The 27,461-nt window shown below is 53.5% G+C and overlaps 2 protein-coding genes across 9 annotated transcripts; both read left to right on the top strand.

Moving 5' to 3' along the window:
* Positions 1–877: 877 nt before the first annotated feature.
* On the top strand, positions 878–19,831 carry LOC308644604 (transportin-2). 6 transcript variants are annotated; one of them, XM_081285973.1, is made up of 26 exons: positions 878–897; positions 1,454–1,571; positions 3,733–3,844; positions 4,710–4,785; positions 4,866–5,015; positions 7,583–7,689; positions 7,792–7,925; positions 8,013–8,094; positions 8,169–8,291; positions 8,408–8,526; positions 9,587–9,647; positions 9,748–9,913; positions 10,120–10,272; positions 12,845–13,070; positions 13,272–13,443; positions 13,892–13,978; positions 14,054–14,161; positions 14,264–14,422; positions 15,685–15,772; positions 15,951–16,049; positions 16,524–16,619; positions 16,928–17,033; positions 17,235–17,334; positions 17,411–17,485; positions 17,610–17,737; positions 17,814–19,831. In XM_081285973.1, the coding sequence occupies exons 3-25, from the start codon at positions 3,746–3,748 to the stop codon at positions 17,715–17,717; spliced, it is 2,694 nt and encodes an 897-aa protein (XP_081142099.1). In that variant the 5' UTR covers positions 878–897; positions 1,454–1,571; positions 3,733–3,745; the 3' UTR covers positions 17,718–17,737; positions 17,814–19,831. The 6 variants fall into 6 exon arrangements, with proteins under 6 accessions (XP_081142099.1, XP_081142098.1, XP_081142100.1 ...); XM_081285972.1 differs by lacking the exon at positions 878–897 and having other exon boundaries at positions 1,358–1,571; XM_081285974.1 differs by lacking the exons at positions 878–897; positions 1,454–1,571 and adding an exon at positions 2,112–2,268 and having other exon boundaries at positions 16,958–17,033.
* Positions 19,832–21,209: 1,378 nt separating this feature from the next.
* Positions 21,210–27,296, top strand: LOC308644610 (F-box/WD repeat-containing protein 9). Of its 3 annotated transcripts, none has more exons than XM_081285987.1 (10): positions 21,210–21,569; positions 23,155–23,294; positions 23,372–23,500; positions 24,841–24,953; positions 25,038–25,129; positions 26,155–26,303; positions 26,393–26,506; positions 26,644–26,733; positions 26,811–26,876; positions 26,955–27,296. In XM_081285987.1, the coding sequence occupies exons 1-10, from the start codon at positions 21,341–21,343 to the stop codon at positions 27,027–27,029; spliced, it is 1,197 nt and encodes a 398-aa protein (XP_081142113.1). In that variant the 5' UTR covers positions 21,210–21,340; the 3' UTR covers positions 27,030–27,296. The 3 variants fall into 3 exon arrangements, with proteins under 3 accessions (XP_081142113.1, XP_081142111.1, XP_081142112.1); XM_081285985.1 differs by having other exon boundaries at positions 21,210–21,755; XM_081285986.1 differs by lacking the exon at positions 26,393–26,506 and having other exon boundaries at positions 21,210–21,755.
* Positions 27,297–27,461: the final 165 nt, after the last annotated feature.

The following is a 27,461-nucleotide window of genomic DNA, read 5'->3' as shown; positions in this document are numbered from 1 at the left end:
GAGAACTGCATGAGAAAACATTTGCAAAAGTCTTGACAGGTAGTAGGTGCTTAAGAAGTAGGGGGAAGAGCCAGGCATGGTGGCACTTGCCTTGAACCCAGCCTGGGCAACATAGTGACACCCCTGGAAATGGAAGGTGGGGCCGGCCTGTGGTACACCCCTGTAATTCCAGCCATTCTGGAGGCTGGGGGCAGGAGGGTCCATAAGTACCAGGCTACTCTCTGCAAATTAATGTGGCTCTCAGTAACTTAGACCCTGTCTCAAAAAAAAAAAAAAAAAAAAAAAAAAGGGCTGTAGCTCAGTGGGAAAAGCGACCTTGGCTTCAATTCCCATTAAAAGTAAATGAATAATAATAAAAACATAAAGTGGGGAAATATGTCCTGATTCAGCTTTCCAATTTTCAATCTGGGGACCACAAGACAGCCAACCATGTGGACCTATTTACCAAGGGCCACTCTGTTCTGCCCATACTCCCTTATTTGCACAGGACTGCTGGAAACTTGCCATATTAAAAGAAGGGGTTGAACATTAACAAATTGTCTCTTGCATCCCAAGCTTCCTCTCCATTTGACTCTTATCTGGGGCAGTGCCCTACCTTGATCAGAAAACTCCCATAATTCGCACACTTCGTTGCATCATCCCAACCAATCCCCAGCCTCAAATTTCATTCTCAACATCCATCTCAGTGGGATTCCAGACTCCGCCCTACAAACCTCCCAAAAGCCCCCACCGCCGGGCTTTTGATTCTTACCTAGCGCATTAAAGCGCAGCTGCTCTGGCGCTTGGCACCAAGGGATTTGTAGTTCTAAATCTCACAGACTGGGACTTTGCGCATGCGTTGTTGGTGGCTTCCGCACGTATCTCCAGACCTGTTTCTTCCCAGTTGAATTGGCTACGGTGTGTATCCTTGCTTCTCCTTTCTGTTTAGAGAGTTTTCCTTCGCTCTCGGAGCGAAATTAGGCGTAAGATGGCGCTCCCCTAGCCAGGAAGGCCATAATACTTGCTTTTCATGAATGAACAGAGCTGGGATGAGTTTTCCTACGGGAAGTAGGCTAACTACTGTCGCTTCAGGTTAGGGCAAACATTGATCTGTGTCTCTCCTGAAAGTCAGATAGTCTCTCAGGGGAGGGCTAGTCCTTTGGGATTAGAGCCTTGGTTCATCCGGTAAATAGTGGTTTAGCGAGTGGTCGAATACAGCATACAGCCAAAGAATGGCCTTGAGCCTCACGGGGTAAAAAACACGCTTTAAAAGAACAGTTTATGGCTTGCCAGGTAATACTTAACTTGGACTATCTTTAATGGAGCAAACTATTCTTATACACATTTGACGGATGGGGAAAACTGAAGCCCCGAGTGGCAGGAGGTCGCCCATCTTGATATCCGCAGGGCCAGGAGGGGAAGGAAACCTGACAGCTTCCAGGGTCTCCAGCTCTTTGCAACGCTTTGCTCTCAGGAGGAAAAACAGTGCCCTGCTGTCTTCAGATGGAGCATGGATCACGAAGATTTCTTCTTCATGACCCTGCTCTTGCCTAAATTTCTTGGGCAAGGGATTTCATCTCCTTCATATTCAGGTAGGGAAAGGAATTAGGCCTCTTGTACTTATTTTACTAATTTTATTTTATTTAAAATTTATATCTTTTTTTTGTCTCCTTGTAAAAATTGTCACACAGTATTGAAAATAAATAGCGCAAAATGGGGCCGCGGCTTCTGTAGGAACTCGGCGCGTGTCAGGCTCTTTTTCTTCGTCTCTGGAGTAAAAAGTTCACTCCAGACTCAGTCCCCTTTTTTTTTTTTTCCACATGAAGGGTACTCCCTCTGGATGGGGGGCGGAGAAAGAGGAACAATTAAGTTTTCAGGGAGATGTTAAGGGCGCAGTTGACTCCCGACCGAAGGGTTCCGGGTTCATCATGCTAAAGTCTACATGCACCACCAATTCCTGGCTCCTGCAAAGGGCGGCAGTCAGAAGGGTGTGAGATGCTGAGAAAACGAGACGCTGGGAAGACTAATTGGCCAGAGAGGCTTAGAGGCGGCAACTCTTCCGTCACGTGACCCGGCCTTGGCCTGGCCAGGGTCTCCCTAGTGCTCGGTCACGTGTGGTGGCTGTGCATTCCGATTGGTGCGCCCCGACCAGTTTGAACGGAGTACGGAAGCCGCAACGGTTCATCTACGACCGCGTTTTTTTTTATTCCTTCTCTTTGGCTCCCTCCTTCCGCGCGAGTCTCAGGAGAAGCCGCAGCACTAGGCGCCGCTGCTGCCGCTCGGGGCCCGGTAAGTGGGCCTCACTCAAAGCTGGACCCGCTTGGCTCTGGCTTGCGTTCACCCCTGCCGGGCTCTGGGCCTGCGCTGCGCGTGGCCCGAGCGTCGGGGCCGCGCCCGACCGGGAAAGGCCGGGAACCCGGTTGGGCCCGATCGGCTAGGCTGGGAGAACGGGCCGGGCGGGGGAGGGGGAAACCGAGTCGAGCTTTGGGGGTGGGGCCTCGGAGCCGGGCCAAGTTGGGGTTCCGCGAGAAGCGGGCCAGTGGGGCGGCTGGGGTCGGGCTGAAGGGGATCTGATTGGGGAAGCGTCTGGGGGCTGCTTAGGGCCTGATTGGGGGACGTCGTGAGGATCGGGTGTGTGTGGGGGCCTGTTTCGGCGGGGCTTGGTGGGTCTGATTGAGGGAGGCCGTATTGAAAGTTGGGGGGGCTTGTTGAGTTTGGTAGGGAGGGCCGTCAGTCTTAGGCCGAGAGGGCTGTGCTGGGTGTGACTGAGAGGCGTCGCTGGGATCCGTTGAGGGGAATGCTCCGGGGGGAGTTCGGCCAGGCCTAATAGAGGGGAGCTGCAGGGGTTTTCCGACTTGAACTGGTGGGGGGCTTGGCGAAACTTGATTGGGGGAGGCAGCAGAGATCCGTCAGCAGGGCTTACTGCTGACTGGGGCAGAGGGTGGGAGGGAGAGAAGCTTGGCCAGACCTGATTGGGGCTGGCGACGGGGACGGGTGCAGGGGGCTTCTGTCGCGGGTTGGGCGAGCTTGGCTGGCTCTCATTCGAAGGCAGCGGAGACCTATCTCAGCATTGCTTCGGGCCTGATTAAGGGAAACCGCTGAACGGGTCTGGCTTGTCCAGAAAAGGGGGCGTCTGGCATCTGCTGAGCTTGAAGTACCGGATTAGAGGAGGCGGCAGGAATCTTCAGCAGGATCGGAGCACTTTGGACGGTGCACCTGGGGAAGCTCAGGGATCAGACCGGGCAGGAGGCAGCCGGTATCTGGCCGAGCTTTCGGGCCTGGTTTCGGGAGGAGAATCTTCAGGGACTGTGCTTGCACCGGGGACACCACGGGGGCCGGAGCACTATCACGGTCTGGGGCGGGGCCCCTGGATGTGGAAGCGTCTGGGTCCTCGCCCAGCGGCGGCGAGGGAGGTGGAAACCTTAGGTCCCGCAGCCGGGGGCGGCAGCGGCATGGGTCACCGTGGGAAGAGGGCTCCACCTTGGGTCCGATGAGGATCCGCCGGGCCCCGCCGCCGCCTCCCATAGCCCGCTTTCATATTCCCCCACCCGCGCTCCCAAGCCCGCGACTGCGCGGCCGAGGATGGCGCAGCTGGCGAGGACCCCGCACTTGGGCGGGTGTGGATCGGCGGCCTCCGCCTGTCCGCCGAGGGCGCTCCCGTCGTCACGCGTCTGCCACTGCCTCAGGGGCTCAACCTGGGTCTCACACCGAGACCCAGAGACCCAGCGCTGACCCAGGCCCCTACCCCTGCAGCTCGCCTTGCGCCATGGACTGGCAGCCAGACGAGCAGGGCCTGCAGCAGGTCCTGCAGCTGCTCAAAGACTCGCAGTCGCCTAACACGGCCACTCAGCGCATCGTACAGGATGTATCCTTCCTTCCTTCCGGGGCTGGGGGAACCTGGCAGATGTCTGCAGTTTCTGAAGGCCAGAGAAGGAGGGGCCCACTTCCTGACACCCCTTTCCCTGCCCCCTGCATTTTCTGATGTGCAAAAAGAGCATGGCTTGGTCAGAGAAGCAAGGACTGAGTGCCTCTGTTCCATTCCCAGAGCTCAGGGATTGTTATGGAAAATAATGAAAATATCTAATGTTCTTTAAGCACTTAACTATTAAAGTAGTTGCTGTTATGTCCATCTTGTGGACAGGGATGTTGAGGCTTAAGAGAGGCAAAAGAACTTCCCAGGGTCAAAGCTCACAACCAGTGGGGAGCCAGGATGGGAAGTTTAGCCTTTTCAGATTTGATTTCAGTGTGTCCTGCCAGAATGGGAAGATAAGTCTTTAAAACATTAAGAAGTTTCACGTGAAAATTTGGGTTCTTTTTTTTTTTCTTTTTTGCCATGCTGGAGATCTTGAACCCAGGGCCTTGTGCAGGGAGTGTTCTGCCACTTAGCCATACCTCCAAGACCCCCGCCCCCCCTTTTAAAGCAGGCAACATTGGATGCTAAGGAGCAGAGCTGAGTAACAGCTGCCTCCCTTGTCAGATCAGGATTCTCTAGCCCTCTCTATTCTGCCAGGGTCTTTAGGAGTGGCTGGGGAGCTGGGGCATCCACTCTGGTCCATGTGTGCATTTGATAGCCTGAAATGCTCTGAGCTGCTCTGGGCACAGTTGATGAGTGGGATCCCAGGGGCTGGTGGCCTGGTCCCCTCAGTCACTTATGTCCTCGGCTGTGTGGCAGTGAGGGGGCTCTGCCTAGGGAAGGCCCCTGTCTCCCAAGACCCTTAACAGCCTGGCAGAAACTCAAACAACTCAACCAGTTTCCTGACTTCAACAACTACCTTATCTTCGTCCTGACCAGACTCAAATCAGAAGGTATGCTGTATGTGCCTCTCCATGTGAGCCACACCCCACCTTACCCCCATGGCTCCCTGAACCTCAGCCTCTCCCCACAGATGAGCCCACCCGATCTCTCAGTGGACTTATTCTTAAGAACAACGTGAAGGCACATTACCAGAGCTTCCCGCCCCCTGTGGCTGACTTCATCAAACAGGAGTGTCTTAACAACATTGGTGATGCCTCTTCGCTCATCCGAGCCACCATTGGTGAGAAGGGGCAGTGGGGGCTCTGGGTCAGAAGCTGCTCAGTGTGTTCAGGGTGCTGTTCACTGGATGCTCTGGCGTCCTATATGGCTGTACTGTTGCCACTGCTATTTGACAGGTGAGGAAATGGAGGCACTGAGATGATAAGAGACTTGCCTGGTAAGTAGCAGAACTGGGAAACAAGCCCAGGCAGTGCAGGTCCATGTTCTGGAACCATTCCCTCTGGAAACGGCCAGCCATTCTTGTTTTGGAGATAAGTGACTTAGTGTTCAGAATTTTGTGCTAAGCGCTTCGGATCTAGCTTCCCTGACCTTGTGGAGACAGCCATTAGCTGACTTTCACCAGTCTTGGTTCAGATGCAACATGAATTAGTTAATATTGGCCCTTCCTGATGCCCGGCAGATTGCCTCAGGACGTTAAAGAGGGCTGGGTAGGAACTAATTGGAGCCCTTTTCCCTTAAGGCTTTTCACTACTGATAAATACATTTGTTCCTCTAAGAAGGTGTTTTGTGGGCTGGGGTGTAGCTCAGTAGTTGAGCACAGGCAAGCTCACATGAGGCCCTGGGCTCCATCCCAAGGACTGCAGAGCTAAAGAAATTTTAAAGAAAATTAATAGGACTATTTCAAAGGAAAAGACAGATTTACTTATGCTAAAGGGAAGAAAATCTTCAAAATAAATGCAACAATAACAAGAAAATAGTACTAGCTATGTGGGCCTATCAGAAGTGCTGCTCTCATGGCTTCCTGCTTCTACAGAAGTAGCTCTTACCTCTTCAGCTCCCCCTCTGAGCTAAGCAGAAGGATCTGGACTTCCTAAGCTCATTCTAGGTACCAGGCACTGCTCTCAGTACTGTTGGTCCTCCAGATCCACAGGTTCCATATCTGCATATTCAACCAACTGTGATTCGAAAATGTTTGGGGAAAAAAAATTGCTCCTGTACTGAATATGAACAGACATTTTTTTCCTGTCATTATTCTCCAAACAATACAGTATTGCAACTATGTACTTAGCATTGGTATTCTGTTAGATATTTAAAGTGTATGTACTAAGTATCTTTTTATGAGTGCTGGTAATTGAACCCAGGGGCACTTTAGTACTGAGCTACATCCCCAGTCCTTTTTATTTTTTATTTTGAGACAGGGTCTTGCAGAGTTGCCAAGCTTGACCTAGAACTTGAGATCCAACTGCCTCAGCCTCCCAAATAGCTGGGATTATAGGTGTGTGCCTGGCTGTGTGCAAAGTAGTGTATCCAAATACTACACCATTTTCTATAAGGGACTTGATTTTGGTGTCCCTGAGATGTCCTGGAACCATTTCCTCATAGGATGACTACAACTAAATCATTGACAATTCCTAATAGTCTTAGGAGTCTGGTGGCTGTCTTTTTGTTTGTTTGGTTTTTGTTTTTGTTTTTTTTCATGGTACTGGGGATTGAGCCCAGGGTCTCAAAATACTTGGACAAGCCCTCTATCCCTGAGGTACACCCCCAGCCCTTTTTATTTTATTTTGAGACAGGGTCTTGCTGAGTTGCCCAGGCTGGCCTTGAACTTGGGATCCTCCTGCGGCAGCCTCCTGAGTAGCTGGAGTTACAGGCGTGCTCTACTGCACCCGGCTCAGGCTGATGCTGATGCTGATGTTCTTTATTTCCATCGAGGGCAAAGAATGGAGGCACAGAGAGGTTAGGTGATGTGGTCAAGGTCACACTGCCAGATGGGGAACTGGGACTGCATCGTGGGCTGGCATCAGTGTCCTTTATGAACCCACTTTTCTCATTTCATGAGTCCAGCAGTGAGCCTTCTGCCCTTGGGAGACACTGCCATCTTGTGGCATTAAACGCTCATCTTCCTTGACAGCAACAGTATTCAGCTCGACACCAGGACCCCTCCACTGCCCTCAGGGCTGTATAGTTACTGCGGTTTGCTCTTCGATTTTGGTCAGGCGGTAGAGCCCTCCCTGTGGCCACAAGGCCTTGTAGACTTGTTACTGTCATCTCTGTCCTCACCTCTTCCCATACTTTCCCCATTGCTCTCTGTTCTGATCCCTTCTGTGAGCACATTAGGCCATAACTCTCCTGGGACCTTGGCCCGTCCCTCTTCCTGGATGCTTTTCCCCCAGGTACCAGGAGGCCTTCTTCCTGACCCACTTCACCTCCCTCAGCTTGTTACTCACACGTCACCACCTCGAAGCTGAGCATGGTGGCACACACATGTAATCCCAGCTTCTTGGGAATCTGAGGCAGGAGAATCATAAGTTTGAGGCCAGCCTGGGCACCTTCCCTGTCTCAAACTAAAAGGGACTAGGGATGAAGAGTGCCCTGGGTTCAATCCTCAGTATTGAAAAATAAATAAATAAATGAAACCCACCTCAGTGAGGCCTGCTCTGACCACCCAGTTGCTCCCCTCCCTTTCAGCCCTTGTATGTATTTTACTGGGGGAAAATGGGGTGGAGCCATGGAGGGCTTCTGTGGGATAGTTTAGGGAAAGCCAGTGAATGAGTGCCTGGTGGCTAAGGGAGGGGACCCTGCGGGCCCTCACCCAGCCTGAGGCTGCCTCCTTTTCCCTCTGTCCAGGTATCCTCATCACCACCATTGCTTCCAAGGGGGAGCTGCAGATGTGGCCTGAGCTGCTGCCCCAGCTGTGCAACCTGCTCAACTCTGAGGATTACAACACCTGTGAGGTAGGTGATGAGCTGTGGCCAGCCCAACCAGAGACCTAGGCCTATCCTGCGACCCACGCTGATATTTCAACTCCTCTCCTCTCCTCTCCTCTCCTCCACCAGGGAGCATTTGGAGCCCTGCAAAAGATCTGTGAAGACTCCTCTGAGCTCCTGGATAGTGATGCTCTCAACAGGCCCCTGAACATCATGATCCCCAAGTTTCTGCAATTCTTTAAGCACTGCAGTCCCAAGATCCGGTGGGCGTGGCTCCCCAGGGCATCTGAGGGTCTTGGAGTGTGTGGGCTGGCTAGACCTGGGTGACCCACATCTTTGCACCCTGCTAGGTCCCATGCCATTGCCTGTGTGAACCAGTTCATCATGGACCGGGCGCAGGCGCTGATGGACAACATTGACACCTTCATTGAGGTGCGCTGCTGGGCAGGGGTTGGGCAGGAAGAGGCCCAAGGTCTCAAGGCAGCTGACCCCACCCTTCCCTGCAGCACCTGTTTGCCCTGGCTGTGGATGATGACCCTGAGGTGCGGAAGAATGTGTGCCGGGCCCTGGTGATGCTTCTAGAAGTGCGGATTGATAGGCTCATCCCCCACATGCACAGCATTATCCAGGTGTGCTTGGCCAAGGCCAGTGCAGATGGGCAGGTGGGCAGCTGGGCAGCTGGCATGGGGACTGGGGAGCTACCTGCAATTGGGCTAGGTCTCAGCTTCTCCCCCACTTGCTCCAGTATATGCTGCAGAGGACCCAGGACCACGACGAGAATGTGGCCCTCGAGGCTTGTGAGTTCTGGCTGACGCTGGCCGAGCAGCCCATCTGCAAGGAAGTCCTTGCCTCCCATCTGGTCCAGTGAGTGTTGTTGCTCCCACCCTGTCACACTCTAGCCTCCACCCCTTGCTGTACCTGTGCCTTCCCTTCTGGTCGGTCACCTCCTGAGCTTGTTCCAGTTCACGTCCTCTGTGTGTAGATTGATGAGACAAAAATTGAGCCGGGATCCTGGATCCAGGTGTCTGTCGGAAGGCATCTCTCTGGTCTCAAATCTGATCTTTCTGCATTGGGCTTTATCCTCAGGCATGACCTCAGGGATTGTTGTGGTTTTCTACATCTTTTCAGCTTAGGAAATTCTTTTAAGTAGTATCTTTAACAAAAGTCTTAGAGCTGACCCTTTTTGTTTGTTTAGTTTTCTCAGTTCTGGGGATTGAATCCAGGGGCTCTCTGCCACTGTATGTCCCCAGCCCTTTTTACTTTTTCACTGGAGGCAGGGTCTGGCTGTGTTGCTCAGGCTGACCTGGAACTTGCCATCTTTCTGCCTCAGTCTCCTCCCCAGGGTTGCAGGTGTGTGCCACTGTCTGGCTAATGAGCTTAACCCTGAATCACTGTGTTTATGGGGAGGCTGTGGGGCTGGGCCGAGAGGGGTGGCTTCTGGGGAGTGATGTGACACCCTCGGGGAGTATGATGAGAAGGTTCTAGAAGAGTCTGTAATTCCAGCTCCAGTTGAGGGGACCATTCACTCTGCCTTTCACTTTCCCAGTGTGGCCTGGACTCAGCCATCTTAGGGAGGTGCCCAGGGCCTGAGTCACATGACCATACCTTATCACATGATAAGGACCAGGTACTCTTGTAAGATTTTCAGTGTGTTTAGGGGTCTGGAATGGCCCTGGGTGGCCAGATCCAAGCCAAAGCTTTCCTGTGGAGCCAAGGAGGTATCACCTAACCATGGTGGCTGAAACTAGGTTGGGATAATTCCCCACAGGGAAATGAATGGCTGCAGGATGCACAAGTATCTGCATGCTTGGCAATGTCTGCCCCTTGATAGATGCTGCTGCCCACACCTCTGCCGCCTCCTGACCAGGCTGTGCGCCCCCGATGAGGGCCCCTGCACTATGACAAACATCCTCTCTCCTGACAGGTTGATCCCCATCCTGGTCAATGGAATGAAGTACTCAGAAATTGACATCATCCTGCTCAAGGTCTGTCTGGGTCTGTTGGCTGCTGAGTGTGGGTTGTAGGGCAGAGGCGTTGGCTGGGTTTCCCCCATGGTGCTGAGTGGTCTGCTGGCCTTGTCCCCAGGGGGACGTGGAAGAGGATGAGGCAGTCCCTGACAGCGAGCAAGACATCAAGCCACGCTTCCACAAATCACGAACAGTGACGCTGCCCCATGAGGCCGAGCGACCTGATGGTTCTGAGGATGCAGAGGATGATGACGATGATGATGCTTTGTCCGACTGGAATCTGAGTGCGTGGCTCTGCCGGCCCTGGGGGTGAGGTGGCAGGCCCTGGGATCCCTCTCTGAAGGTGACAAGATTCTGGTGCAGGCAGATCATGAAGAACTTACCATGATCTCTCAATGGGGAGACTGACCCTCCCCCCCCCCAGTCAAGCAGGGCCAGCCTCCTGCACATTGAGTATTCCTCATCCCATCCCCCAATTGTCCGCCCTCAGGGAAGTGCTCAGCTGCTGCACTGGATGTCCTCGCCAATGTCTTTCGGGAGGAGCTGCTGCCTCACCTCCTCCCACTGCTCAAGGGCCTCCTGTTCCACCCTGAGTGGGTGGTCAAAGAGTCAGGCATCCTGGTGCTGGGCGCCATCGCTGAGGGTGAGTCCTCTGTCCACCCTCATCCTGGGTGTGCCCCCTGGCTTGTCCATACTTCCTGCACACTGGCCAGAGTCTGGGACTGGATACAGCACTGACAAGGCCTGCTCAGCATTCTTCAGACCCCTCTAGAGTCCCAGTCATCCCCTTGGCCCGTGGGCCCACAAGGAATCTCCAAAACCCTAACATGCATTCTCTCCGGTAGGCAGGTCAGCAATGTTGTAAGTGTAATTGCAGCAGCTGCAGCTGTGACAGCAGATACCTCTGCAGTGCTTCTCTCACAGTAGGGCCACCCAGGCCAGGTCCCCATCAATGAACTTGCCCAGTTGCCACCATCTGCTGAAGTGCGTGCCAGAACCCCAAGTTCATAGATGGGGAAAATGAGGGTCACAGAGGTGACCATACCACCATTTCCCTGCTGTCACCCAGGTGCATCAGAATGTCACACCTGATCCTGGCTGCTAGACTATCCTGACAAAAATGGAAGGGCTCAGTGGTGGACACAAAGCATGGCAGTCTGATGCAGGTGTCATGTGTGACCATGTCAGCAAACAGAGCTGTCCTAAACATTTCAAACATGGGAGCGGGAACTCTCAAGCTAGAGAGCCTTTAAATTTTTTCTGAGGAGGGCAATGGGTGGAGCTCAGTGATAGGGCACTTGCCTGGCATATGAGAGGCCTGGGGTTCCAACCCCAGCACCAAAAAAAAATATATATATATATATATATATATATATATATATTTTTTTTTTTTTTTTTCTGAAGAAAAGGTTTCTGGGCACTGCATCCCGTGTTAATAGGATTTGTCATTTTCGAAACAATGTACGTGTATGTTAGGTGCATTTCATGTTGATGGGGAAGACAAAACTAGAGGAGGTGGTGCCGGGCTGGTAAGAACAAATCTTATGTGTTTGATAATTGGGGGAATAAGTTATTCTTAGTGTTCTTTTGAGGTAAGAAAGTGGTGCTCTGCCTGGTATGGTGGCACACTTTATAATCCCAGCAACTCGGGAGGCTAAGGCAAGAGGATCACTAGTTCAAGGCTAGTCTCAGCAACTCCGAATGAATAGGAGACATTATTACATGTATGATTGCACAACCGGTGTGACTGCATTGTGTACCACCAGAGGACTGAGAAGTTGTGCTCTATTTGTGTACAATGTGTCAAAACACACATTTTACATGTAGAACTAATAAAACAAATTTTTTAAAATTAAAAAAGGGGGGTGCCTGTGGCTCAGTGGTAACACATTTGCCTGACATGTGTGAGGCACTGGGTTTAATTCTCAGCACTGCATATAAATAAACTTAAAAAAAAAAAGGTCCATCAACTAAAAAAAAATATGAAAGGTGAGAATGAATGAATGTAAGATTACTTTGAAAGCCAAATCACTAAATAAATAAAGAAAAAATAAATAGGGCTGGGTTTGTGGCTCAGTGATGGAGTGCTTACCTAGCATGTGTGAGGCACTGGATTCGAACCTCAGCACCACTTTAAAAAATGAATAAAATAAAGGTATTGAGTCCATCTACAACTATAGATAGATGATAGATAGATAGATAGATAGATAGATAGATAGATAGATAGATGATAGAAAGAATAGATAGATAGGTAGGTAGATAAAACTGCTGGGGATGTAGCACAGTAATAGAGCACCCCTGGGTTCGATGCCACATATACATTAAATGTGATCCTCATGTCTTTTTTGTGGTATGGGAATTGAACCCAGGTACATTCCCCCTGAGCTATATTCCCCCAGCCTTTTATTATTTGAGACAGGGTCTCCTAAATTGCTGTGGCTGGCCTCCAACATGTGAGCCTCTTGCTTCATTCAAGTAGCTGAGATTATAGGCATCACGGTGTGCAGCTGATGCTTATGGGTTTTTTGTTTTGTTTTGGTACCAGGGATTGAACCTAGGAATACTCCAACACCGAGCCACATCCCCAGCCCCCCTTTTTTTTTTTTTGATATCTTATTTAGAGACAGGGTCTCACTGAGTTGCTTAGGGCCTCTCTAAATTGCTAAGGCTGGCTTTGAATCCATAATTCTCCTGCCTTAGTTTCCCAAGCCAGTGGGATTATAGGTATGCACTATTACATCCAGCTGATGTTCATGATTTTAAGAGAAGGTATGAGAGCTAAATGATAGAGTATTTTCCTAGCACACTTGCCTAGTATGGTTTCCATTCCCATTATCAGAAAAAATTAGGGAAAATGAAGAGTAAAAGACAATGCATAAACATCTAAGAATGGTTTCTTTCATGTGAGAAGTACTTCCCATCCATCTGGATCATTGGGCTGCCCCATAGAGCTGATGAGCTCAGCGGTCCTGTGGATCTTAAATTGATAAGTGACTGGATAACACATCCCCCAGATGCCATATGCCTGCTCTGTCCCCATCCTGCCCTTGCCTTTCTTGGGCTCTGTGAAAAGACTCTGGGCCATTTATGAACCTTAGAGCCTCAGTTTCCTCACCTGTCAGGTGGGGCTCATTCCTTCTTTCTATAAGGGTTGGTATGCCTGGGCCTAGCTGTGCTCAATCAAACCATCCCCTTTTGTCCCCTGGTCCCTGTAGGCTGCATGCAGGGCATGGTGCCCTACCTGCCTGAGCTGATCCCACATCTTATCCAGTGCCTATCAGACAAGAAGGCCCTGGTCCGCTCCATCGCCTGCTGGACATTGAGCCGCTATGCCCACTGGGTGGTCAGCCAGCCCCCAGACATGCACCTCAAGCCTCTGATGACGGAGCTGCTCAAGCGCATCCTGGATGGCAACAAGAGGGTGCAGGAGGCAGCCTGCAGGTGATCTTTAACCCCTGAGCTTGCAGCAACCCCCTCTTGGTCTCTTTGCTTTCTGGGAAGTGATGACACCTGTGACTGCTGACCTGGCCCTGATTTCTCTTGTATTCGTACTGGCTGATCCTATGTGCACCCTTCCCAACTGCATGAGGAGTACCACCTGCCAGGGTCCACTAAGCCCTCCACCCTGACCCCCTCCACCAGTGCCTTCGCTACCCTGGAGGAGGAGGCCTGCACAGAGCTGGTGCCCTACCTCAGCTACATCCTGGACACCCTTGTCTTTGCCTTTGGCAAGTACCAGCACAAGAACCTGCTCATTCTCTACGATGCCATCGGCACTCTAGCTGATTCTGTGGGCCACCATCTCAACCAGCCGGTGAGACCCCAGAGTAGCCCCCTACTCCCCATCCTGGTGCCCTTTGGCATCTGGTGACCTGGCGGCGACCCTGTGTCACACGCCAGGGATGTGGCCATGACCGCAACAGGCAGACAGACCCACCTGGTCCCCGCCCTCGCACTGCTCCCAGTCTAGGGGGGAGACAGACAGTTTTGAGATAGCATGGTAAGTGCTGTGCTCCGGGAGTGCAGGGGCCTGTGGGAACCAGAGGTGCCGATCCAGGCTTCTGGGTGGGGGCAAGGGTTGAGGGGATAATGCTATGGACAAACAGATGAGAACAAGAAGGGCCTCTGGCTGCACGGTGAGGCCTTGCAGAGCCCCGTGAGCCACGGCAAGGAGTCCAGGTCTCATCATTCAGGTGACAGCCTTCTTTAAGTCACAGACCCCCCACCCAACCCAGGGAGCCCAACTTCCACTCCCCCTCCAGGAATATATCCAGAAACTGATGCCCCCGCTGATCCAGAAATGGAACGAGCTCAAGGATGAGGACAAGGACCTCTTCCCCCTGCTGGAGGTGAGTGGCTCAGGTCCCCTCCCCTAGGACCACTATCTCCTGCCTGAGTTCACCTCACCTCCTCTTCCCTGCCAGTGCCTGTCATCGGTGGCCACCGCTCTGCAGAGCGGCTTCTTGCCCTACTGTGAGCCTGTCTACCAACGTTGTGTCACCCTGGTGCAGAAGACACTGGCCCAGGCCATGGTGAGCATCCTCTACCCACTTACCCACCCATCAGCGCTGCTGCTGCTGCCCAGGCCCCAGCCTGTTCCCCTCACCCACCTCCCCACCCCCACCTATATCCAGATGTACACCCAGCACCCTGAACAATATGAGGCCCCAGACAAGGACTTCATGATTGTGGCACTGGACCTGCTCAGTGGACTGGCCGAGGGCCTGGGTGGCCACGTGGAGCAGCTGGTGGCCCGAAGCAACATCATGACATTGCTCTTCCAATGTATGCAGGTAGGTGATGCCCCAAGCAGGCCACACCCCATCCCTGCTATCCCCAAGGAGTGGCAGGGAAGCAGTCCTTTACCTGGCCAGTGACAACATTCAGTAGCCCATGTGGGCTTCCCTGGGGGACATAAGTTGTGCCAGAGAACATCAGAGAAAGAGGGCCTTTAAAAAAGGCTCTGAGCCAGGCATGGTGGTGTATGTCTGTAACCCCAGTAACGTGGGACGCTGAGGCAAGAGCACTGTAGGTTCCAGTCCAGCCTGGGTAACTTAGCAAGACCCTATCTCAAAATAAAAGGGCCGGGATATAGCTAGGTGATATAGCATCCATGGTTTAATCCCTAGTCCCACTAAAAAAGAAAAAATGGCAAACAGGGGTGGGGGCATAGCTCTGGTAGAGTGCAGCTGGGTTCAATTTTCAGTACCAAGGAAAAAAGAATTGAAAGCACACATCCTGCCTCGCACACGCACCCAAGAACATTCTTGGTATTTCTAGGTGACATCTACAAAGATGTCAGTGATAAGCAAGTAGTTGGTTAAATTGAACTGTTTAAGAAAGGATGTCAAGGAAAACATTCTGTGTGTGTTTAGTCCACTTGGATTTTTTTTTGTTGTTGTGGTGGTGGTGCTGGGGATGGAACCTAGGGCCTCAAGCATGTTAGGCAAGTGCTCAACTATTGAGCCATATCCACACTCTGAAAGGGGACAAGAGCATGGGACTAGTGCTAGGCGGGGTGGCGCACACCTATAATCCCAGCAGCTCAGAATGCTGAGACAGGAGGATGGTGAGTTCAAAGCCAGCCTCAGCAAAAGCGAGCTGTTAAGCAACTCAGTGAGACCCTGTTTCTAAATAAAATAAATCCCCAGTAGCCCTCCACCAAAAAAAAAAAAAAAAAAAAGAGCAGGAGACTAGAGCGGCTAAGGGATAGCATTGAACAATGGCACATTCCTGTCACCCCAGCTATTCAGGAGGCTGAGGCAGAAGGATTATAATGAGGTTTTTGTTGTTGTTGTTGTTGTTTTGTGGATCTTGGGGATTGACCCAGGGTGCTATACCACTGAGCCACATCCCCAGCCCTTTTATTTTGAGAGGATCTCACTAAATTGCTTAGGGCCTCAACTAAATTGCTGATAGTTTAGTATCTCAAAATAAAAATGGCTAGAGGTAGAGCTCAATGGGAAACTCCCCTTATTCCCATCTCCAGTATTAAATAAGGAAAAGTCAGTGTTCAGGGCCAGGATGTACTACACTGTCCCTTCTCCTGCCCCAGGACTCAATGCCTGAGGTCCGGCAGAGCTCCTTTGCCCTCCTGGGAGACCTCACCAAAGCCTGCTTCATCCATGTCAAGCCCTGTATTGGTAAGTCACTGTCCTCAACCTGTGACCCCAGCCCTGGCCTCAAGTGATGGAGACACACTGTGGGAGAACCGTGACCGTACTGGGATGTGTTTGTACTGTCTGATGGGCTTGCCCAGCTAGTTGCAGGAGCTTACCGTGGCTGGCCTTCCTTCTCAGCACTCCTGTTTCTCTTCACCAGCTGAGTTCATGCCCATCCTGGGCACCAACCTGAACCCTGAATTCATCTCTGTCTGCAACAATGCCACCTGGGCCATTGGGGAGATCTGCATGCAGATGGGTGAGTGCCCTGAAAGAGGGCAGGCCGGCCATGTCTCCTCATGGAACTGCTCTGGGTTTCCCTTGGGGTTGGAGCCAAGTGGCTGAAAAATCATTTGTGATTTGCTTTCCCGAAAGGGCGGGGGACAGGAGGGCTGTTTGTATTGGACTGTGTTATGTAGTTGCTGAAAGCCCTATTGGATTGGTTGGGTGACTTTGGCCTCTTCCTGAAGGAGTACTGGGTGGTGTGATGTCATTATGGAATTCAATGGTGACTGCAGGGGAGCCTCTGGTGTTTGGAGGATGTGGGTCTGTCTCTGGTTGACCATGATTCTGAGTTGAGGAGCAGCAAGAGAAGGGCCTTTGTGTCCTCAGCAGTTGTGGTTGGCCAGTCTAGGGATGGAACTGGGGTCAGTGAGGTAGAGGGGCTATACCACTGATTGGCTCAGAGTGGGTGGAGTAGGCTGTGCAGGTTTCTGATTGGCTGCTTCCCTAGGGGCAGAGATGCAGCCCTATGTGCAGATGGTCCTCAGCAATCTGGTGGAGATAATCAATAGGCCCAACACACCCAAGACACTGCTGGAAAACACAGGTGGGTACCAGGCCTGAGCCACTGCCCTTTGCCTTCCTCTTTGAGGTGGGGTTCTGCACTGGGAAGGGAGCCATTGAAAATCTTGGGAAAGAAACCAGGAGGGGTGTCTGGTATCTAGAAAGGGGTTCTGGGAGAAGCCCAAGAAAAATGCTGGCCTCAGGGAGACCTTGTAAGAGATCCAGGCTGGGCCATGCTTAGGGGCCCAGGCTGGCTGCAGGAGCCATTCCCTTGGGGCCCATGGGGCGGGGCTCGGTGCCTCGTACCAGAGGCCCCGCCACGTACCGTCCCGGGGCCACTCGGGGTTGCAGGTCGCCTGACGAGTCCCTCTGCCATTCCAGCCATCACCATTGGCCGCCTGGGCTACGTGTGCCCACAGGAGGTGGCACCCATGCTGCAGCAGTTCATCCGGCCTTGGTGTGTGCCCTCCTGGGTGGGGCCTGGGCAGTGGGGTGGGTGGGACAGGCAGGCCTGACCTCTTCCCTTGGCTGTGCCCCCCGCTTACCCCCGACAGATGCATGACCCAGAGCTACCCACTGAGGCCCTGCCCCTCTGTGCCCCACTGTTGTACATTCAGCGCCAGTCCCCCCCTCTGACCTGCTGCCCACCTTCCTGCAGGTGCACATCCCTCAGGAACATCAGGGACAATGAGGAGAAGGACTCTGCCTTCCGGGGCATCTGCATGATGATTGGTGTCAACCCGGGGGGTGTTGTGCAGGTCGGGCAGCTGGGCTCTGAGGGCAGGGTGGGAGCTGGCTCGGGCGGTCCCTCACATGGGATCCGTCACGTTTCAGGACTTTATTTTCTTCTGCGACGCTGTAGCCTCCTGGGTGAGCCCAAAGGATGACCTTAGGGACATGTTTTATAAGGTGAGGCTCCAGCTCAGCCCTGATTCTTTCCTGGGAGAGGGTGGGAGCAATCTCTGGCCATAGGGGGACAAAGCCAAGTTTGGCTGTGCCTTAACCCTAACCCTTCACCCCTATCTCACCACAGATCCTCCATGGCTTCAAAGACCAAGTTGGGGAGGAAAACTGGCAGCAATTCTCGGAGCAGTTCCCGCCACTGCTCAAGGAGAGGCTGGCAGCCTTCTATGGGGTCTAGGCTCATGTGGAGACTGTCAGGTGAGTGAGTGGGTTTTGCCACCCAGGGCTGACTGGCCAAACCCACGCAGGCCCTGACCCTCCCTTTCCCCTGCAGGTTTCTGTCTGCCTCATCGTCTGAGGGATTGCTGGGGAGCACGCTGCGTCCAGAAGTCGCTGTGCCCTGTTCCAGGGGGGTTAGGGAGGAGTGAGCGGGACCCAAATCCAGACGCCTTCCCAGTCCGTCCAACCGTCCACTTGCCCCACTAGGCCTGTGTGGCCGGCGCTTGGGCAGGTGGGTGGGGCCTCCACGCTCATCCTACAAACAGGGAGGGGGGTGGGACTTGGCAGGCAAGAGCCCCCAGGCTCTAATGGGGTCATCTCAGGCAGCCCACCTGGGCCAGCCACATGGGAGGGAGGAATCAACACAGCCGACTGAATCCGGCTTTGGATGAGGCGAGGGGATCGCAGGAGGGGAGGGGGGTCCTTGTAGAGACGCGTACACACACATGGCCACACGCATGTGCAGGCACCACAGCCAGCCAGGCTGGGCCAGCCGCCCCACCATTTCCCCGACTGCATGGAGACAGTAGAATTAGTGAACCCCTGAGTTAAGCCGTACGGCCTTCCGTGTAACCTGCATCTAGAGTATAAGAAGCTTCCGCTGTTTTGCTGGAATCGGCGGTGATTGGGGAGGGCTGGGGGGGTTGGGGGAGCCTCAGCCGGGATGGGGGGAGGAAGATGGCCACTTTGAGGCCGCCCCGTCAGCACGCTCACGCTTTGGACCTGCTCCATACTTCCCTGCCAGCTTCGTGGCAGCCTCAGCCAATGTGTCCCCATCTTAGTCCCATCCCAGCCAGCAGAGTGGGGACCACCAGAGTGACCGGAGCTGGTCCGAACTCGCCATTTCGCTCCCTGTGCTCCAGTGGTATTTGTGCTCCCAGCACTGGCCTGGGGCGTTCCTTTCATGAGGAGCTGGGACAGAGCTGCTAGTACCTAGCCCTGTGTCTCTTGCGGGAAGGAGCTTCCAGGGCAGGCTGGTTCTCTGCATTCCTGAGAACCCCCTGAAGTGAGTGGGGGGTCTCTAGCTGGTGATGATATTGGACAGAGGTTTATGCAAGAAGTAACCCCAGAGCTTGGAGCAAGGGAAGGTGGAATGCCCCTGGCCCCCACTTTGTCCCTCTGGGACTTCCTGCTCATCACAGTGCCCAAGGGGCTTAGACCCCACCAGACTGGGACAGCACTTCTATAGAGAACCTTCTCAGATTGGTTGAGGGTGCAGTCAAGGTGGGAGGGGGCTCCCCTGGAGAAGGGGGTACAGTTATTTCTGAGTTGGCTGGGAAACTGGGCCCTGCAGACCCCTTCACGTCATTTCTTTTTCTTTCCTGCATTCTACTACTTTGGGGGCCCCTTGTGTTTTGGGGTTTGGCTGGAGTCCTATATCCTATGGCCTGTTCCATCTATCCCTCCAAGGCCCTGGATCCTACCCTGGCCAGGTGTCTTCTCAGATAGGGTCAGGCCCTACCTCTATTCCAAGGGGTACTTAGTGCACATTCCATAGTTGAGCTGTTCCTGCCCCCACCCCTACTCCACCAAAACTTGAGCAGGTCTCTGGAAGCCATTTGTAAAAAAAAAAAAAAAAGAAAAAAGAAAAGAAAAAAACTTTTTAATACCATTTAGTTTTCTGCTAATTCCACTTTGGAGCATCCTCCACTGAGTCTTGCAGTATATGGATGGATTCGCTGTCTGATGGAATTGGTAACCCCCTTTCCATCAAAGATGGGGGGCTCTAACCACCTTCAGGGAAGGGGAGCCTGGTTCTTCTACTTTTTCTTTTCTTTTTTTTTTTTTTTTTTTTTTAAGAAAGCTATTTAATTTTTTAATTTATTTTTGGTTGGTTTTTGCACAATGAAGTTTCAGCTTCTCAACTTTATTCCCTGTCTAGGGCTGTGGACCCAGATTGGCCTTGATCCACAGTCCCTCTCCCCTTGCCCCAGGTCCCTCCTCACCCTCTTTTCCCTGCAGGCTCCCAGGTCTGTCCATTTGTTACCGTGCTGTGCTGGGGATTGGCGCCAAGGTGGCGTGAGATTCCACTTGTGTAGAACTTTGTTGAGTAAAGATCAGTTTCTTGTGAAACCTTTGGTCTCTAGTTTCTTGTGTCCTTGGCTTTGGTAGTGGAGGAGGGCCTGGGGTGCTTTAGAAATGGGAACAGAACTACAGTCAGGAAGTAATTGAGGGACCCAAAAAGTAAGAAGAGGGTGCTTATCACTGAATCACATCCCCAGGTCTCCCACACAGTCTTTTAAATTAAAACACATTTCAGGGCAGGTTCTCATTAAATTGCTCAGGGCCTCATCAAGTTGCTGAGGCTGCCTTTGAACTCATGATCCTCCTGCCTCAGCTTCTGCCTGGGATTGCAGGTATGCACCACTATCCCTGGCTTAAGCGTTAACTTGAAACCTCAAACCTGTTTTCTTACTTATAAGATATAAGGATGAATGTGAAAGGGAAAGCCTTGCTTAGAGTCTCACTAAATTCCTGAGGCTGTCCTTGATCTTGCAATCAATCCCCCTGCCTCAGCCTCCAGAGTTGCTGGGATTACAAATCTTGTCTGTAGACAAGAATTGCTGTCCCAGGGGTGCACCTTTGCAATCCCAGCTAATTAGGCTGAGGTGGGAGTTAAAGGCCAGCCTGTTTCAAAAACAAAAATCTCCAACAGCGTTTTGCTGGCCCAGCCCACCCGGTGGCCCTAGAGCACCAAAATGTTTCCTGGCTCCTTAGGTGTCATTCTTCAGGGCTGGGGTTGTGGCTCAGTGATAAATCGCTTGCTTATCACGTGTGAGGCAGGGGTTCCATCCTAAGCACCACATAAAAATAAAGAAAAAGGTATTGTGTCCATCTACAATTTTAAAAAGTCATATACAAAATGAAGTCGCCTTTATAGCCCACAGGGTGCTGCTAGGCAGCCTCTTGGAACTTCCTATTCCTCAGCGACCGCCTCGGGGCTGGAGGTGGAACCTAGGGTCTCCCACACGCTACGCCAGTGTTCTACATGCTCAGCCCATGGTTTTGGTTTTGGTTTTTTGGTGTGTGAGTGTGCTGCTGGAGATGAGCCCAGCGCTTCGCGCCTGCCAGGCCGATGCTCTACCACGGAGCGGTATCCTCTGAAGGCTCGTCCCGGCACCCGGCCTGTGGTACTGGGGCAAGCGAAAAAGCTGCGGCGCAGGGACGACCTTCAGGACAAAACTGGCTCCGCAAGGTACAACAGAGATGCTCGTTTAAAAACGCGGTACCTGGGGCTGGGGATGTGGCTCAAGCGGTAGCGCGCTCGCCTGGCATGCGTGCGGCCCGGGTTCGATCCTCAGCACCACATACCAACAAAGATGTTGTGTCCGCCGAGAACTAAAAAATAAATATTAAAAAATAAAAAAAAATAAAAACGCGGTACCGTGAGTCTGGGTTTTCCAGTTCAAGGCCGACGCTTTCAGAGACTGGGTCTAGGGCCTCGGCCGGTTTCCCCGCGAGCCTCTCGGTTCCGGCCGGCAACGTCATCAGACAGCGCCGGAAGTGTCCCCACGCTACCTAGGAGACAGGACGCGGAGCCTGGCGCTGACAGGGCTCTGCGGGCCGCGCCCACCGGTCGCCATGGAGCTTCCCCCAGGGCCGTTCGACAATCCCCGCGCTTGGGACGATGACTCGGAGCCGGAGCCGGAGCCGGAGCCTGACCCCGACGCCCAGGCCGAGGCCTACGTGGCCCGCGTACTCAGCCCGCCGAAACCCGGGCTGGCTGCCCCGCGCGCCCCGCTGCTGTCCACGCCCTCCGCGTCCCCCGGCGCCCTGGAGCCAAAGGCGGCGTCCAAGAGCCCGACTGCGGGTACGCCGGGCCTGCTGAGCCTTCCCCCGGAGCTGCTGCTCGAGATCTGCGCCTACCTGGATGCGCGCCTGGTGCTCTTTGTCCTGCCGCGCGTGTGCCACACGCTGCGCGACCTCGTGCGTGACCATGTCACCTGGAGGCTACGCGCGCAGCGCCGCGTACGCGCGCCCTACCCGGTGGTAGAAGGTGCGCGCACCTGGGGGTCAGGGACGCCCTCCCTGGGGGGAAAGGGACCTGGGTTGATGTGGGCACAGCTCTTGGAACAGGCTTCACGGCGTTTTGGCCCTGGCTGGAGCCTGAGGTAGTTTCTGATGGTGCCACAGTCCCTGATCTTTTGGGTGGACCATGAGGCAGACTCGTGGGTTCCTGATACCTTTGGAACCGGGGTCCCTGAACTCACTATTAAGGATTCTGAGGCTTGGGGTTTGCTGGTACTAAGGCCCTGACACCTGGTTTGGAGTAACCCGAGCTGTGCTTGGACTGAGAGTAAGCCTGGAATTCTCAGGCTGAGGTGGCAATTGGTGATGCCAAATCCCTTGAGCCCTAGAGACTTAACCCTGGAGGACAGAGGTTCCCAGTATAGAGCCTGCAACACGCCTAGGGCTTAGGGGCTGGGATCCTCGATAACAGCAATCACAGATCTTCAAGTCCTGGGTCTAGCCTGTCATCTTAGGCAGGGGCTAATGGTCACTCCTCCTGCCCTTAAGTTCATTGGTCCTTGAGGAAGAAGAGAGCCTGGGGATCTTGAATTGATATAGTTGATCTTTTAAAAAAAAACTTTATTTATTTTAGTTGTTGATGGACCTTTAGTTTTTATATGCCATGCTGAGAATAGAACACAGTGCCTCACACATTGGAGGCAAGTGCTCTACCACTGAGCCACAACCCAGCCCCAATATAGTTGATCTTGATATTGGATCATCAAGCCCTTGAGCCAACATGAGTAACAAGCTGGATGGTTGATGACCCTCACTTGCAAGCTTTGATTTTTCAGGAGCTTTTGGATCAGCAATTCTCAAGGTGTTTCCATCTGACCCATTGAATCTCTGTACTTGGTAGCTGGATTCTGTGTTTTTGTCTCCTGTCCTGGGGATGGAACCAAGGACCTCATTCATGCTGAGCAAGCACTTTGCCACTGAACTACACAGCCCCACCCCCCTTGGATTCTGCATCTTACAAAGCTCCCAGCTTCATGCATAGTAGTTGGAGAAACACTTCCCTGGGTCTGATTCAGGTGGCTGAAAATTTGTCATGAGTTCCCTGCCTGGGGATTGAGGGGCTGAGGCCAGATCTCAGCCAGGGGTGAGACAGGACCTTAACTTCCTGAGGATGCTGTCCCTCAGGGTTGGGTTGTAAGGGTAGGCCTGGAAAAGTAGTCTTGAGGTCCCAAGTTCCGTAAGGTCCTAGACCTGCCCGAGAGGTGGGTATGTAGGTGGGCCCAGAATTGAAGCTTGGCCTACTTGGGGTAGGTGAGAGGTTCAGGTGGGATTCTGTTCAAGTCTGGTGTAGGTTGTGATCCCTGGAAACCAGGGGTGGGCTCTGCCAGCTGGTGCCCACTGGGGAACCTGCTCATGGTGCCCCACAGAGGAGGACTTTGACTGGCCGGCAGCCTGCATTGAGCTGGAGCAGCACCTGGCCCACTGGGCAGAGGATGGGCGCCGGGCTGAGTACTTCTGTTTGGCTGATGGGCACTTTGCTTCCATTGACACTGTGCTGCTGCTCCAGGTGAGGTGGGCTCGGTGGGGGGGCGGGCAGGGGTGGATCAGAATGGCTCCAACAACATCAACTTGCTCCCCTCCTAGGGTGGGACACTCTGTCTGTCGGGTTCCCGAGATCGCAATGTCAACCTGTGGGACCTGCGGCAGCTGGGGGCAGAGCCCAGTCAAGTTCTGGTCAAGGCCTTGGGCACTCAGCAGAATAGCACCCACAAGGTGAGAGGACAGGAAGAAGACGCATGAGGCCTGGGTTGGGTGCTGTGGTTAAGGGCCTGGGTTTTGATGCTGGACTCTGTAACATTGAATCTCATTCTGCTATTGTTGGTGTGACTTTTGGTGAGATGTGTGATACTCTGGGTCTCAGTTTCCACTTCTGTCCAGCGGTCAGTTAGTAGGATGATGAATGGAGATGAATTATGCATTAATATGAAAATGCATGAACCTCAGGATTTGCACACAATAGGTGCTCAGAAGAGGTCAGGTGTGCTGGGCATGATGGCACAGGTCTGTTTTCCCAGCAACTCGGGAGGCTGAGGAAGGAAGATCACAAGTTCAAGGCCAGCTCCAGCAACTTAGCAAGGCCATTTCTCAAAATATAAAAAGGGCTGGGATATAGCTCAGTGGTAAAGTGCCCCTGTGTTAAATCCCCAGCACAAAACAAACAAACAAACAAACAAAAAAACAGATTCAGGTAAATCTCAAGAGGTAAAGTATGGGGCAGTGTGAGGCTTCCCTTTGGGATCAGCCAGCCTCAGCATGACTGTCCTTTCCTGAGAAGTGACTGAGGGGTGGGGCCACTACCAGGCATCCAGGCCCACAGTTGACAGACTGGGGGCTGGATTTGCATCTCATTCTGCTATACCCTGTCTATGTGACCTTGAGTGAGAGACTCAACCTTTCTGTGTCCATTTTCATCATTTATAAAACAGGGTGCGAGCCAGGTGCATGGGTAGACACTCAGGGAGCTGAGGCAGATGGATCATAAATTTGGGACCAGCCTCAGCAACTTAGTGAAACCCCGATGGAAAATAAAAAATAAAGAGGGCTGGGCTGGAGGCCAGTGGTAGAGCACCCCTGGGCTCAATCCTCAGTACAGCCCAAACCAACCAACCCACCCAACCACAAAGCAGGGCACATTACAATGCTTTCCTCAGAGGGCTTGGTGAGAGTAAGCCATTCAGTTTCCAGCACTCTGGGTGTGAATGTGATTGGGGGTGTGACCCATCCTTGTCTCTAATGTCAAACAGACCCCCTCACCCAAACCGAGATCTCATCCAGGTTGGACGTGCTCTGGCTCCTCTCTCCCTCCTCTGATCCTGACTTTGTCATCTGTGAGATGGGATAATCACATGGAAGCAGACCTACCCTAGCATCTGTCAAAGTGGGTGTCAGGGAGGAAAAACTGTGTGGCTCTGAGTGAATCTGTTGATCTCTCTGAGCCTCATCTGCAGAAGCAAAAAGGTGCCACTCAGCTTGTCCCCTGGGCTGTGGGCAGGAGCAGGTCCTGAGCTCACTAGATGGGGAGCCATGGGTGACTGCTGTGTCTGGTCCCGCAGGGCTGGGTGTGGTCACTGGCCTCTCAGGACCACCGCGTGTGCTCCGGCTCCTGGGACAGCACTGTGAAGCTGTGGGACATGGCAGCTGATGGGCAGCAGTTCGGAGAGATAAAGTGTGAGGGGGCCTGGGCAGGGGGCCTGGGTGGGTAGAGCCATGCCAGGTCGCCTCCCCAGCCCTGTGGTCTTTGTGTCCCCAGGGGCAGGGCAGCAGTGCTGTGCCTTTCCTATCAGCCTGATGTCCTGGTGGCTGGTACCTACGACAAGAAGGTGACCATCTACGACCCCAGAGGTGGGCTGGGAGTTCTGGAGCCCCGGTGGGGAAAGCAGGGCCACCTGGGGTCTCCAGAGTCATATTGGGAAAGGAACACTCTGGCCTCAGCCTAGCTGGGGTGATAGTCACCTAATAAGGTGCTAACTCCTGGGTCATGTGAAGGTGCCACAAGCAGTTGGGATGGGGACGCAGAGGAAGCCTGGCCAGTCCCCAGAGTTGGGTCAGATTCTGGCTTCCCCTCTCTCCTATCTGTGTGACTCCAGGCAGTTTCCCCTCCTGTAACATCCAAGTCATGAGCTGAGAGTGTCGGGCAGTGGTGAAGCATCTCCTGCTAGCATGCAAGGGGCCCTGGCACCACAACACAACCCCCACTTCATAACCCTCCAGCCCCATGGGGTAAAGGAATGGGATGGCATTGGTGGAGCCAAGCACAGTGTCACACCTAGAATCCCAGTGACTCAGGAGGATTGAAAGTTGGAGGCCAGCCTCAGCAACTCAGTAAACTGAGACCCCATCTCAAAAATAAATAAATAAATAAATGAGAAAGACTGGGGATGTAGCTTAGTGGTGGAACTGTCCAGTAAAACACGCACACGCATACACACACACGCTCACACGCACACACACAAATGAACACTGGTGAGTTAAATAAGTTTACATAAAGCACCTAGAACAAGCCCACGCAAGTCTTTTCTATGGTTCTATGGTTTATTTATTTATTCATCCTTATTTTGTGAAATCCAAGGGCCAGTGAGCACTCTTTGTCCAGGCAGAGGTGGAACGGGGGACCAGGGTAGGACAAGATGCTCCTCCCTGAGCTGAGAGGAGCTGGTGGGGTTGGAGGAGGAGGTGGCTTAGGAGTCGGGGCTGGGCAGGGGCCTGGGCTCCTGGGCTCCGTTAGAGAGAGGAGAGAGATGGGCAGCTGTGGGCAGCACCAAGCCAACTGAGGTCTTTGCCGGGGGTGGTGGCCCAGGGTGTTCAGATGAGTCTGGGGTCCCTGAGGTACTCTGATGTGCCCCCTCCTCCCCGGCCTGTGCCACCAGCTGGCCCTGCCCAGCTGCAGAGCCGGCGGCTACACTCCAGCGCCGTCCTGGCGCTTGTGGCCGACGACAGACACATCGTCTCCAGCAGCGAGGACCACACCCTCGTGGTGTTTGACCGCCGGGCCAACAGTGTCCTCCAGCGGCTGCAGGTGGGCAGGCCCTCCCGGGGTCCCAGAGCAAGGGGCTTTGGCTTGCCCTGCCCCGCTGAGCTGCCCTCTCCCGCCCGTCCCTCCCGCAGCTGGACTCCTACCTGCTCTGCATGTCCTACCAGGAGCCCCAGCTCTGGACGGGGGACAATGGGGGCCTGCTGCACGTCTTCGCCAGCTGTGACGGCTGCTTCCAGCTTGTCCGGGTCTGCAAGGGCACTTCCCTGCCCATCGTCCCCCCACCCCCCGGCTGCTTCCTACCCTAGCCCCCAATGCCACGGTGGGAGGCCTGGCCTTGAGGAGACCTTGCCTGAGTGTCACTCGTCCCACCTGCCCCCTGCAGTCCTTCGACGTGGGCCACAGGTCTCAGATCACAGGGATCAAACACTCGCTGGGAGCCTTGTATACCACGTCCACCGACAAGACCTTCCGGGTGAGGAAAGTGCTCACTCCACGGTCCCCATGGGCCAGAAATACATCTGTTGACCTGTTTTCCATTGCCCTTCACAGGTGCACGTGCCCACAGACCCACCAAGGACCATTTGTACCCGAAACCACCACAATGTACTAAATGGGGTAAGGACCTGCCCCATGCACCCTGTCCAGTCTTCCCGAAGGGCCATCTGCTGACTCCTCTGTCCCCTGTCCTCCCAGATCTGCGCTGAGGGTGACGTGGTGGTGGCCGCCTCGGGGGGCCTGTCGTTGGAGGTCTGGAGGTTTCAGGCCTGAGCAAGTGGACGCCATGTGTGTTGTGTACTGCCAGCCGAAGGCTGAGCCCCGGCCTCTGTTCTTGGGGGACCTTGCCCCCATTGGTGCTGACTCTGCCCCTGCTCCTCAGGCCCGGGATACACAGAGTCCCAGCCCCAGCCAGCGCTGGGCCCCTTGTCTGGAGAAGTGATGTTGTGTTCTGGCCCGCCAAGGGGGCTGCTCCCCCCTCAGGTCCTGGTTTGGTCATGATCTGGACGCCATGCTCTGGGTCAAGAGCAAAAGAAAATAAATCTGGGGCTGGGGATGTGGCTCAAGCGGTAGCGCGCTCGCCTGGCATGCGTGCGACCCGGGTTCGATCCTCAGCACCACATACCAACAAAGATGTTGTGTCCGCCGAGAACTAAAAAATAAATATTAAAAAAAAAATTCTCTCTCTCTCTCTCCTCTCTCTTA

Source organism: Spermophilus citellus (genome assembly GCF_964194105.1).
Source record: "Spermophilus citellus genome assembly, chromosome: 3".
NCBI classification, from domain to species: domain Eukaryota; kingdom Metazoa; phylum Chordata; class Mammalia; order Rodentia; family Sciuridae; genus Spermophilus; species Spermophilus citellus.
Note: the sequence above shows the minus strand (reverse complement) of the source record. Positions and strands in the feature narration are given on the sequence as shown.

Bases quoted from the DNA above. Each gene is read 5' to 3' on its own strand.
- LOC308644604 (XM_081285970.1), top strand. From the start codon at position 3,470: ATGAGGATCCGCCGGGCCCCGCCGCCGCCTCCCATAGCCCGCTTTCAT. The intron at 4,786-4,865 runs GTATGCTGTATG...CTCTCCCCACAG, and splicing joins GACCAGACTCAAATCAGAAG to ATGAGCCCACCCGATCTCTC. The intron at 5,016-7,582 runs GTGAGAAGGGGC...CCCTCTGTCCAG, and splicing joins GCTCATCCGAGCCACCATTG to GTATCCTCATCACCACCATT.
- LOC308644610 (XM_081285985.1), top strand. From the start codon at position 21,341: ATGGAGCTTCCCCCAGGGCCGTTCGACAATCCCCGCGCTTGGGACGAT. The intron at 23,295-23,371 runs GTGAGGTGGGCT...CTCCCCTCCTAG, and splicing joins ACACTGTGCTGCTGCTCCAG to GGTGGGACACTCTGTCTGTC. The intron at 26,734-26,810 runs GTGAGGAAAGTG...TGCCCTTCACAG, and splicing joins CCACCGACAAGACCTTCCGG to GTGCACGTGCCCACAGACCC.